Here is a 12403-nt window from a genome sequence, read left to right on the forward strand (position 1 = left end):
GAATAACAGTTAACTAGTTTTGATTAAAAAAATATAATACTAGTTCTTTTTTCTAGGAAAGGGGGGGGGGGGGGTTCTTACATTGTTTTTCAGAAGAGGCACAATTTTTTACTTTAGCACAGAGCGGTTCAAAGGCTAAATCCAGCCCTGATAGATGGTCAACATATTCTTTTCTTCACAGTTCTTCGTCAGGCTACTTTGGTTGACAAACACTGGAAAGAAAGAAATCAAATAACACTGACTTTTTTTTGTCCTTTTTTATTTTCCTCACATGTCAAGTTCTGACATTGGAAGATATACATTTAAAAAAAAAGCAATATTTGACACTTTTTGTACGCTCTAACAATTAAATCTGTTTGTTAATAAAGAAAAAAATTATTGCTATACATTCAATTGTACACATCAGTGGTAACCAACCAGTGGTTCGCAAAACCCTAGGGGTTCATGAGAGGTTTTTAGGGGGTTCGCGAAGCAAAATCTTGTAATGGCGGAGTTTTAACATGCCTGTTTCTGATGAAGTTTCATGTTCAAACTGTTTCAAGCAAATTTTGCTTCTTTTGCATTCATTTGTCTCTCGCACATTCGATACTCTTAGCCAGAGTTGGATAAAAATATAAAGTATCTGCGCACACAACTTAAAAGTATCTGCAAACTAATCATTGTCTATCACGTTAAAAAAAAAGAAAACAAGGGGGGGGGGGGGGAGAGAATCGACCAGACTCAAAAAAAAAAAAAAAAAAAACATTTTTAACCATAAGAAATAAATACTTGCAGGTATATGCTTTGAGGTTACAAGGAACTAATTTTCATACCATTTATATGAGCCTATGGATGCAAGGACCTAAGCTAAATTTCAAAATTTTAAAACTAAGCTTCTTTTAGCAGATATCTCTGCATTCGTAAGCTCACATATTTTTGGGAATTACATCTTCACTGCAGATCATACATTGGTGGGACCTTTCTCACTATTTTGTTGAGTTTGTTTTACATTCATTTTTCAGCAAGCATTCAAGTTGGTAGCAATATTTGTAACTATATTTTGCAATTGTGTTTTCTTTCTTGTTATAAACTATGGAGCAGTATCAAACTAAAAAAAAAATCTTCAACATTTTATTGTCTATGTGTGTGTGTGTGTTTGCTCGCACACTTTTTTTTTTTTTTGCTTGTTACTTATTACATAACATAGTAGTATCCAAGGGGTTCGCCAACTTCTTTCGGTGTTAGGAAGGGGTTCGCAAGGGAGAAAAGGTTGGGAACCACTGGTATACATCATCAAATTGAAAATGAATAGACTAATTTTAGTTTGAACATTTAGTGAGGGGCTCATTCATGCATCATCTCATACAAGTTCAATCCATGTCAAGTCCCTGCATTGCAGTCTTGGTGCTATTTAAGCCCACAAGCTGTTACAAAGTGGTAGTAAAAAAATAAAATAAATAATTGAGCTAGATACAACTTAAAGCTCAATGTTTTCCTTATGTGATTCCATTTTCTTTCACAATAACAATCGTAAGACAATATTTTCATGAAAGCATTATAATACTTCCATGAAATGTTTTCAAGAAAAAATTAAAAATGATAAATGCTACTTTTCTTTATCATTCAACTATGATGCATCAATCATCTTTAAAAATTTAAGTGGATAAAGTTTTATTTTTCAAAAATATTTCTTTTTGTTGCTAAGATTATTCCATTTGTTGTAAAAGGTATCTTGATATGTCTTAAATTTGATCAAATTCTATTTACAATCTTACAAGCATCATTTTTTTAAAAGTTTATTAAAAGTTTTCATATACTTTTTTGGAGGTACTAAATCATCTTTCAGTCCACAACGTTTTTTAACTTTTGAAAATTTACTATCTAAAACCACTTGTTCATCATCATCAATATTTTCTGTTTTACTATTTTGTATTGGATTATGATGAGCAAATTTACAATCATCTCCACGTGTGCACTTATTTTTGAAAAACTTGAAACATATTTTCTTATTATTTGATGTTTCTTGTTTTACTGTTGTCATCTTTACATGCTTCTCAAGAAGAGACTGTTCATAATTTTCTGCTTCTCGATATGGATTGGCAAACACTGAAGTTGAAGTATTTGATACGTTTGTACCCAGCATTTCAACAGCAGAGGCTAAAGGAACTGCACATTTTTCTTCGCTGTAAAAACAAAAAAAAAGGGGGGAACATGTTAAAGTGTAAGTATATAGTCTACAGTATAAGTCTGTAAATAAGGCAAGAAGAGATATTTAATTTTGATATCATTGACATTTGAGTAACATTAACTCAGTTTTCAAAAGACAATGTTTGTGCTTGAATTTTTTTCGATCAATTCAAAAAGATTCTCATACTCACATTTGTATGAAATCCTTTTAAAATTAAAAATTTTAAACTTCATTAAAATTTAAAACTAATTAGATTTGTTTGAATGTAAACTATAATAATGACTGGTTACATAAATTAAATTCAAGCAAGGCTTTTCATCAATTTAAAAGAAATATAGTCTTTCAATTTAATCAATCTTCTGTTTTACTTCAGGTAAATTTGTAATAAAATTAAATTTAACACCTATTAATACTGTACTGTCACTAAAATTACATTCCATAAAAAAGCTTAAATTTATCATGATTAAATCAATATATTGCAGGTGCCCCCCCCTAACCCTCCACATTTTTGAACTCATTAATTTAATTTCTAATTATTTTTTATTATTTGATTTAAATTATAGTTGAATAATTTTTTAGCAGCAGGAAATGTTATGTGTTTCTAAAAGTTATCAATATTTACTGCATTTGACAATAATGTCAGCATCTGACAGGTCTTTGAGTTTTCAACATGTCACATCAAAAACCTAACCCAGAAGATTATACCACTAAATAACTCTATGGACAAGTGAAATTTTGTAGTGACTAGTCCATTGGACCAGTGACTAACTATCTAACTATTTATAACTATTTTATGGATTTTTAGGTTTTATCTTTCAACACTGTCCTATGCCTTTAAAGGAAGGTAGAAATTTTTAAAAATAAGTCACTCTAGTCCAATGGACCAGTAACTTCAAAATTTCACTACTCCGTGCACACTTTTAGTGGTTCTTTCTGGTGTCATGGTTTTCAAAAATGAAAAATTAAAGAAAACAGACAGAAATAGGTAAAACAAAATTTACTTCCTACATGGAGTCAATCAGCCATTATTAACAATGTCTGAGAGATTGAGAAAGAGAAAGAAACAGCAAGGGCATCTTTCTGTAACATTACATCAACATTAGCCAGATAATTTAACCAACAAAATTTTATCTCTGTTGTTGGTTTGCAGGGGGTGAATAGGGTGGCCATAACAACCATTTATGTTTCAGCTTGATTTTTATATGTGGAGTTTCCCCCTATTGATTTTTCTGTTTTACAGCTATGTGGAGTTTGGCCGTCATACACCTCTAGCAGCTAGCACACATGCAGAAAGCTTTTACATAGATTAGTTTTGACAATATCGACAGTTATAAAGCTGATTGTAAGGTATCTTTAAAAAATAATTTAAATTGAAAAAAAAAATTTAAATTTTAGTTTTGTTGCCAAATTGAACACCAACTAGACAGTATTTTACCGAATTAGTGACAAAAACTTGGCAATCAAAAGCTGGACACGATATCCCCAAGTAGTAGCCAATTTAGGACATCAGTATCATTATATTATAATCAGTATGATGCATTGTCATCACAGTAATTTACAGAAGAAACGTCGCAGCGTTTACATATCTAAAAGTTATATTTTTGGAAGTGTGGTCTTTCTGTTCATGCAACGTTTCTATGCTAACAACGGGAGACGTTGGAATTCGATTTTTTTTTGCAATTTTTTTCAGCCAAAACCAAAGAAACAAGCTTGTACAATAAAGCTAATGTTTAATAGATAACAAAAATGGAAATTGAAAAATTTGCAATTACTGCCCTTTACCTACCCACAGCAGATTTGTTCAAATGATATTTCTTAAATCTCCAGAATGTAAAAACAGGAAATTTTGGTATCTTCTAGAAAACTTTTCTGAAATTGATCTAAAATATCATGATGTGGTACATTAAGGTGCCCATTCTAGTTTTTAGAGATAAGAAAGTTTTTCTGTTAGAAATTAAAGGAGAGGGGGGGGGATAACTGTTGCACAGAAGAGACCACTGAAAAATGCAACTTATTAGTTTGAAGACAATTTCAAATCATGTATAACATAAAAGCTAAAAGTATTTTTTTTTTACCGTTAAAATACAGATTTCAGACTATGAAATCACTACGCTTTGTTGAAAAAACTTAAAAATGGAAAGTATAGGAGCTATTTACTGTCCGTGACAGCTGTGGATTGTTTTTAAATTGCAAGCGTAAAAGGGGAAAACTAGTCTTTATTTGTATCAAATCTTTAATTTGTTTTCCCTTGCGATTCTCATTGCAGCGTTAAATGAGTGTTGTTCGGCAATTTTTAAAAACATTTTAAGAGAAAGTCACTTGTCACTATCCCCTGAAGAGAAAAAATCAATTACTTGTGCTATTCCTGGTAATAAATGACTGTCAGCTTCAAACATGGGCAGATTTATGGGGGGGGGGGCGGAGGGGGGCAATGCCCCCCAGTTTTGGGAGGACTTCATGTAGTAACAACACATCTTCCAAAAATTAAAAAAACATTATTAATTTTTTTTTTTTTTGAATGGTTCAGAAGGGCATGGGTGGATTTATAGGGGGGGGGGGGGCATAGGGGGCAATGCCCCCGAGTTTTGAGAGGACTTTATATAGTAACAACACATCTTCCAAAATCTTAAAACAAAAAAATCATGACTTTTTAATTTTTGAATAGTTAAATGAAAATGAAGAGAAAAGCGAATATCCTTTTCTGATGGGAGAAAAGAAAAGGGAGAAAAAAACGAACATTAAATACAAATAGTACAGCTGTCACTGGGGTGCTGAAAATATGTCTAAATTCACTATTTTGGACTGAAAATAATTTGGGGAAGTATATGAATGAAAATATAGGCTAAGTAAGCTATACATTAAGCTGCAACACTTATAATAATTGACGATTATTTTAACAAATTAGAACCTAAAGCAAAGGGGAAAAAACTCCCCGCCCCCCTCATTCCCACTAACAGAACTACTCGTTATGATTTGTGTCCACATTTCAAATATATTTTTGCATAATATTTATGTTCTTAGTAGATTAAGTGGCCTTTTGAGAAATTCTAAAAAACATAGTTTTTTTTCCCTTCTCTCTCTCTTTTTTAAAGAGAAAAGAAGAGAGAATAAACACTACCGCAAACTGAATAAATTTCAGTTATCTGAGTGTTCTGATTAAATGAATCTTTTTACTTAGAGGGAGAGTACAATTTTACTAACTTTATAAATACTGTTTAAAAAGTAAAGTAAGTCATAATCATCTAAGTCTAAGTGAGTCAGTCCTTGTCATTATTGAAATCTAAATGATTGAGTCATCACAAGTTTTGGAAAAATTTGCTGACATTTTATAAAAGTCTATAAAAACCTAACAAAGATTGGTAAAATCGTAAAAATCCTTTAGCTGTAAAAACTGACGAATTTTTCGTAAAAATTACAAAAAATCAAGCATAAATTTACAGGTAAGAGTGAATTACAAACAGGGCAGAATTTGCCTATAAGATAAACAAGCTATTGCTTAGGGCCCCTGCTTTGAAGTGGGTCCCTAACTCCCCAAAAAAAAAATCATGATTCGTTCCTTAAAAATGGATATTGCGTGAAAAAACTAATTTCATTTTTAAGTGCTTGAAAACCTTGAATATTTGGAAACGTGTGGCTACAAACCTTAAATTTTAACATTTCTAACAAATGGTAGAGGGGGGAGGAATGCCAAAATATGTCAAATTCAGCTCCTTGCCTTGTATTAAAAATGTAAAAATCATGGTCCTCACATTTGAAACATATTATTTGAAATAAATTCTTGTGACTCACATGTTTCATATCTTGCTATTTATTCAATTCCGAATGCAGTATTTTGGAAATTCTTTTGTATTGATTGCTTTTATTTTACTTCTGCATATTGTCTATCTGTTTAGCACGGAAAAAAATACACACTACTTCTATTTCTTTTCGTTTTCTGCCCCACTTGCAACTGAAGAAAAGTTGTTGTCATGAGAAATCTATGGTTTCTTTTTTCTTTTAAATTTAAAATAGCTATTTCTCACAAAGTTAGAACAGGACTGTAAAAATTTACAATCAAGTACAAAAATATCAGAGACTGGAAAGTACAAAAGAAGTGTGTTAAATAATTTTATCCATTCTAGAGTCCTTGAAAATAATTAGATCCTAAGCAAAGTAGGCTCCAATTTCTTCTACTGCATATTGTTAATCTGTTTAGCCAGGGGAAAAAAATGATACACTAACTCTATTCCTTTTCGTTTTCTGCACTACTTATAATTAAAAGAAGTTTGTTGTAATGAGAATTCTATAGTTTATTTTTTCTTTCAATGCGACTGTTCTGATTTATGGCTGTTTCTTACAAAGTTTGAACAACACTGTACAACTGTATAATCTAGTTATCAATTTCTATGTCTATCCAATTAACCTTTATAAGGCTTTAAAATGCAGAATTTTATATCCATTTTACAAAATTTCCTTCGAGAGAAAAACCCCCGGCCCTCTAAAATTGGATATATTTTATTTCTCACTCAAAAGGGAGCCCTGCGTCTCTCTCTTGATACCAGCTCCCTCTCTTAAGGTCAATTCAAAAAGGACAGCATGAAAACACACATTAATGGAAACGACACACAAAAAAATAAAGCATGGACTTATGCATTACAGGAAACAGACAAAAACATGGGAGTGGGGGGGGGGGGGGCAATAAAAATGTTGCTAAAAAAAAATCTTGCCCCCCCCAGGAACTCAGTCCTAAATCCGCCTATGGCTTCAAATTCAGTCACTAACAGTTCTTTAAAATTTTCGTAAAATGTGTCAACACAATCACTCACAGTACCACAATAGAATTAAAAAAAAAAAAAATTGTGTTCATTGATTTATCAATACACCTCAAAAACCAATTTATATTCCAAAATCAGGGGTGTCCACCAAGGGCAGAAGGAGTGCTTTTAAGGGTATTTTTTCATTTTAGGTTCATTTTTGTGGGGGGGGGGGGGGATGGAATAAGCACCCCTGCAAACTAATCAGCAAATAAAAGTTGAGCCCGCTTAATAGAATATCCCACTCAATGTAATAAAATTCCAATGTACTACATCGTTGATGTGTGTTATTTTTATCTCGGATAATGGAATACCCTGCTTATTAAAATAATATTTCGTGGCAAATTGCCTATTCTATTAAGTGGGCTCGGCTTGAATTTACGTCAAGAAGAAAATACGTTATCGCTTTTAATTTTTCAAACATGACACTTGATTTTCGATTTTAATTAAACCCTCGATGTAAATATTATGCGTGTTAATGCTAACATGGTAAAAGGAGTTATAATCCCTATTTTCAATACCATTTGGACAAAAAGTACAACATGAATTAATCATTGAATTCAGTAAAGTTTATAAATCCTACGAAAAATTTGGCAAACTTTACTCTTTGTTATTTGTAGATCGATCATCGTCACTACTTGAAGAATCATAAGCTGCTACGAGAAAAGTCGACATATTTCTATATCAAAAGACTACAATATTACTTCATATTGAAATATTATTTTATTTGTTGTTTAGATAAACTTCAGTTTTAAGGTTATTGTTTACAAATCGGTTAGCTTGATCTAAATTACATGATGGATGGTTTTCAGAGTCAAACAATCTAAAAAACTTTTCTAAGAAAGTAAACAACCAAAACCATACCAAAACTAAACATGCTGCCATTTCCCAATGAAGAATGAAATATATTAGTTTTTTCTTAAAACGAGAACTAAACACTAATATATTGAAGTCAGACAAAACAACGTAAGTAGAAGCACAAATTTGTAAATTACAGCAATTGCTGTAATTTACAAATTTGTGCTTCTACTTACGTTGTTTTGTCTGACTTTACTATTCAGCACAAAGGTATTTATTTATCTTACTAATATATTGATTTACTGGAGAAAGAAATGGGATATTAGTTTTGAGATGAAAATAAACTGATAAAAATAAGGTTAATGTAGGCCATACAGTGCAAATTTGCAATTTTTGTAATTTTAAGAAACTTTTGTTCAATGTGGCATCAAGAAGAGCTTCTTGCAAGAATTAAAAAAACAAAAATTCGTCATTGTCCTCGTCTGCGCTGCGCCTTGCTGTTGCGTGCTCATCATCTCCCTAGGCGCCCGAATGCATGCTTTGTAGAGTATCTGTATGTCAATTCAGGGTATTGTTAAAGAGCTTTAAGTGGCTTGTGATTTCCTTAATTATATAATATGATATGGAAGTGAATAAACTGCTATAAGTATTGAATAATAATTCGTAATGAAGCTATTTCAGTTCAAAGTTTAATCTGATTATAGTATTTATAAGAAATCCGTTAGCTCTTGACATAACTGTAAGTAAGTCGTAAGAATTATTATAAGTAGTTTATATGTACTTTTGGTACTCTGTGTTTTAGATTTATTTTTTTTCCGTTCATGTATTCTATGAGCTTCTTACGTTGTTTATAAAAAAAAAATGTTCACGTTCATTCTGTGTGTGAGTAAAAAATTAAACGCTTTATTGAAAATCAGGTACGTCCTTTGGGCGATCTCCCCACAAGATTTAAAAAACATGATGTAATAATGCATTTTTGCATGTATTTTGTTGTTTTTCCCCTTTTGAAATGCATTTAAAATACAGATCCTTTGCTCTCCTCCCCCGGAAATTTTTGAAACGACGGGCCTGTTGAAAACGCGAGTATTTAGAGCCTAGATGATTTTACAGGAACAAATAAGTTATTACAATAAGAAAATAGCTCAACAGACATGAAAAATTTACAAACATTGTAATAAGATTGTTGATAAACTAATGGTTTTTTCAGTAGTTCAAACACCTTAATATCTTTCCCCAATCTTATTCATCTAACATCTCCAATTTTTGTGTGATGCGAGGGGTGCCCACCCCTCTGAGGGCAAGGGTGCACCCCCCTCAATATTACAGCAACCCCCCACCCAAAGCATTAGCATCCCCCAAATGAGAAAAATACCCTTCAAAACAAACCCCTAATAATTTCAATGGCGCAGTCTGCCCCATGCCCCACCCCCCCCTTAGGTGGGCACCCCTGGTGATGCATAATTATGTATGCAACTAAATAGACTGCTTCATTCAATTAATTATACATTTTGAAAATTTGCTTATTTTTTCATATAGCCTTGCATACATTTTAAAAACCTGTATCTTTGGTTTCTAGACCAGATGGTTTAGAGTTTTATGTATTTATTGCTAGGCTCCCCTGTCTTGTCTTTGAAGTGTACTTGAATGTTACCTTCAAGGGACTCTGGAAAGTACATGATCATTGATAAGTACTGGAATCTTGCGACGTTTTAAACTGTTAACTTAAGTTCCCACATGTGAACTACAGCTAAACTGGGAGATGATCAGATTACAACTTTAAAAAGAAAACTAATATTATGCCTTCTTGGTAGAAAAATGTATGTCATCCTTCTTACTGGGGAATACTATACGGGTAATGTAATAATGAAATAAAATTAAATAAGTAGTAATTGAAAGAGTATATTGAAATATTTTTGTGTGGCAAAATTATTTGCCCTTGTTTAGAAAGGTATATAGTCTTAAAATCTGCCAAAATTTCAAGGAAAGTGCAAAAATTGAGGACTTAACAAGAAATTAATGTAAACTTGAGATTTCACCATCTGCATGTGGCAGACATCCATCTGCAAAGTATGCGAAGGATTCTTACTAAGACACTAAAACTTGTAAAATTGCTGATGTTTCTTAAAATTTCAGCAGACTTTAAAGCCTCATATTTTACTAATGGGACATAAAAGCAAATAGCTTATGAGTAAGAAAAAAAAAGTTTTACTATACATAAAATACACTGCCAGCTCAGTTATTCATCTAATGAATAACTGAGCTGGCGGTGTATTTTATGTATTTCTGCTTTAGTCCTGGGTTTTTCGCGGTAACCTGCTATCTTTTTATGTTTGTATACAGTTGGCTCTCTGTTTAACGGCTCTCAAGGGACCACAAAAAATTGTCCTTAAGTAGAAAGCCTCCTTAAATAGAATGCTTTTAAAACTACATAGTGGACCATCTGGGACCGTGAAAAGCCGTTTTTAAATAGAGAAAGTCGTTAAATAGAGCGTCGTTAAACAGAGATCCATCTGTACATGATGTTCTAGGTGTACATACAATGGAATAAAAGCAAAATTGATGTCAAATTTCAAAATTTTAAAAATTGCTCAGAATTAACTTTTTTGTTTCCACCTTTTGAGAACTGCCCATATACATTACATAATACATTATTGCATTATAATAGCACTGAACAGTAGATATCGTAAACTTAATTATAATTTTTTAAATGATGAAGATGATAGTTTATGCAGTGTGGGAACACCCCTCTTTCTGGTCTCCCACTGAAAGAGCAGCTTCTGTGTTCATGATGTTTGTATTTTACTAACACTACACTGCAAGCTTTAGTATTTGAACTTAGCTCTGATCTTTTACAGATTTCCTTTTCTTGAATTTTAATTGCATGTATCAAAGATTCACTCATACCTAATTACCGTGCTACCTTAGATCCCCTTTTTGATTGTTCAAGCATATCGAGAATCTTGACCTTTTCTTTAATGGTCAGAAACTTTCTCATTTTCTTTCCACTTCCATTAACTTTAGATGAAAAAGTGTGTTTGGGAGCCTTCTATTTTATCAACGTTCATATGTAGAATGCAAAAAAAAAACATTAAGAATTGGAGCGGTTATTTGCATAAACTAAAGCAAAGAGTCGTTTATGTTTAGACTAATACAGTGTGTGAACTTCCACTTTCAGTGATGCTAAAGGGATGAAAGGCCATTCAGAAAACCAATATTTAGTGTTGTTGTAAAATGGTTCAGTGGGTAAACATGCCACATCATATTCAAAAATCAACAAGCGCTTATTGAAGGTTAGAAAAACATTTTAATTAAGAACTGTTCATTGAAATGTATATACAGAGCACATAAATAATACATATCAAAGTTTGGAAGCACAAGTCCCATCAAAAAGGGTGACTTTCGTCACATCGAAGTCCTACGCTCATCGACGGTAGTTCAGTGGCGACTAAATGCTTGATTCGAGTTCATGCTAGGGAGCGTTGAAGGGCTGTTGCCATCCTAAATCAAATAATTTTCCCCAGTGTCATCAAAGCCCATTCTAATGCTCTGCCTCTCTTTTCCAAAAAAATTCATGTTGCAGGCGAGCAATTTGTATCAGCAATAAAAAAATTCATTATTTAGGAAAAACTCGCGTTATAGTCATTTCGCGTAAGTCGAATCACGTTGTAGCGGGATCTGACTGTAGTAAAAATGAAAGTGTGTGCTATTACAATTAGGGGAAAATGGAAGTTGAAACTCCCTGTCACAAACTTTTTGAAGTTAATACTACTAAAAGATAATTTTAGAAAACTTTTGGAGATGCTGTTGTGATAGTGTCATAGTTATTAATGATGATATTTGTTGCCTTCACCTCAAGAGGTTTTGGTCTTATGAGGAGGAAAGGTTTGGAAGCCTTTCCTTGGACATGCTACAAAGTGTAAGTTGGTAAGACCAGTGGCGCCGACTCCATGGGGCCTGAGGGGGCCCGAGCCCCCTCAATAAATCAAGAAAAGTATTAGTTATATTATGCTTTCTAAACTCATAAATTTATCCTTTATTTTTCTTGCTTGAAGATAGTTTACCTTGTAAAATACATTCAGTAATGAGTTAAAACAAATAATTATTACGGTAGTAAGCAGGTTAACTGAAAACGAGTAGTGTGAATAATGATGGTATTACAGTGCTGCAAGCACACTTAGAATTTGTCACAGTGCGCGAACTAACGGGTCAAATGTGTTGCCAGTGGGCAGCGTTGCGGTGAGCTCATCTAAGTGTTGCCGATCTGGAAAAAATATATGAGGGTTTGATTTGTATATTAAATGGGATGCGTGATAGTTTTGAATTCTTTTGGGAATTGTGTTTAAAAGAAAAATCGTTACAAAATGATGATCCTTCGCTTCCTCGGAATCGGCGTATACCAAATCAACGAAGCCAGTTCACCGCACGCTTTCAAAATCCCAAAGGCAATTTACATTGAGGTTTGTGAAATGGTGCAATCTTGCATTATTGGGCTGTTTGCATCAACTGGACTCACACAGATCATTGCAGTTGAACAAAAGTGCTTTGCTTTTATTTAACAGAAGTGAAACAAATTTTAAAAAATCGAATTTTCAAAAATAACCTAGACATTGAGAGACTGCGTTTACACTTGAATATGTTAGCCGGT

General features: G+C 32.8%; 1 protein-coding gene across 1 annotated transcript; it reads right to left on the reverse strand.

Moving 5' to 3' along the window:
* Positions 1-214: 214 nt before the first annotated feature.
* LOC129220378 (uncharacterized) lies at positions 215-7787 on the reverse strand. The gene is made up of 2 exons (XM_054854787.1): positions 7565-7787; positions 215-2162 (listed from the first exon to the last, which is right to left on the reverse strand). The coding sequence occupies exons 1-2, from the start codon at positions 7633-7635 to the stop codon at positions 1760-1762; spliced, it is 474 nt and encodes a 157-aa protein (XP_054710762.1). The 5' UTR covers positions 7636-7787; the 3' UTR covers positions 215-1759.
* Between the last annotated feature and the right edge of the window lie 4616 nt (positions 7788-12403).

Source organism: Uloborus diversus, chromosome 4, assembly GCF_026930045.1.
Source record: "Uloborus diversus isolate 005 chromosome 4, Udiv.v.3.1, whole genome shotgun sequence".
Lineage (NCBI taxonomy): Eukaryota > Metazoa > Arthropoda > Arachnida > Araneae > Uloboridae > Uloborus > Uloborus diversus.

What these genes read in the sequence shown, in the direction of transcription:
- LOC129220378 (XM_054854787.1), bottom strand. Translation starts at nt 7,635, where the DNA reads ATGTCGACTTTTCTCGTAGCAGCTTATGATTCTTCAAGTAGTGACGAT. An exon ending in CGATCTACAAATAACAAAGA is followed by an intron (nt 2,163 to 7,564) that starts GTAAAGTTTGCC and finishes TTGTTTTTACAG; the next exon opens with CGAAGAAAAATGTGCAGTTC.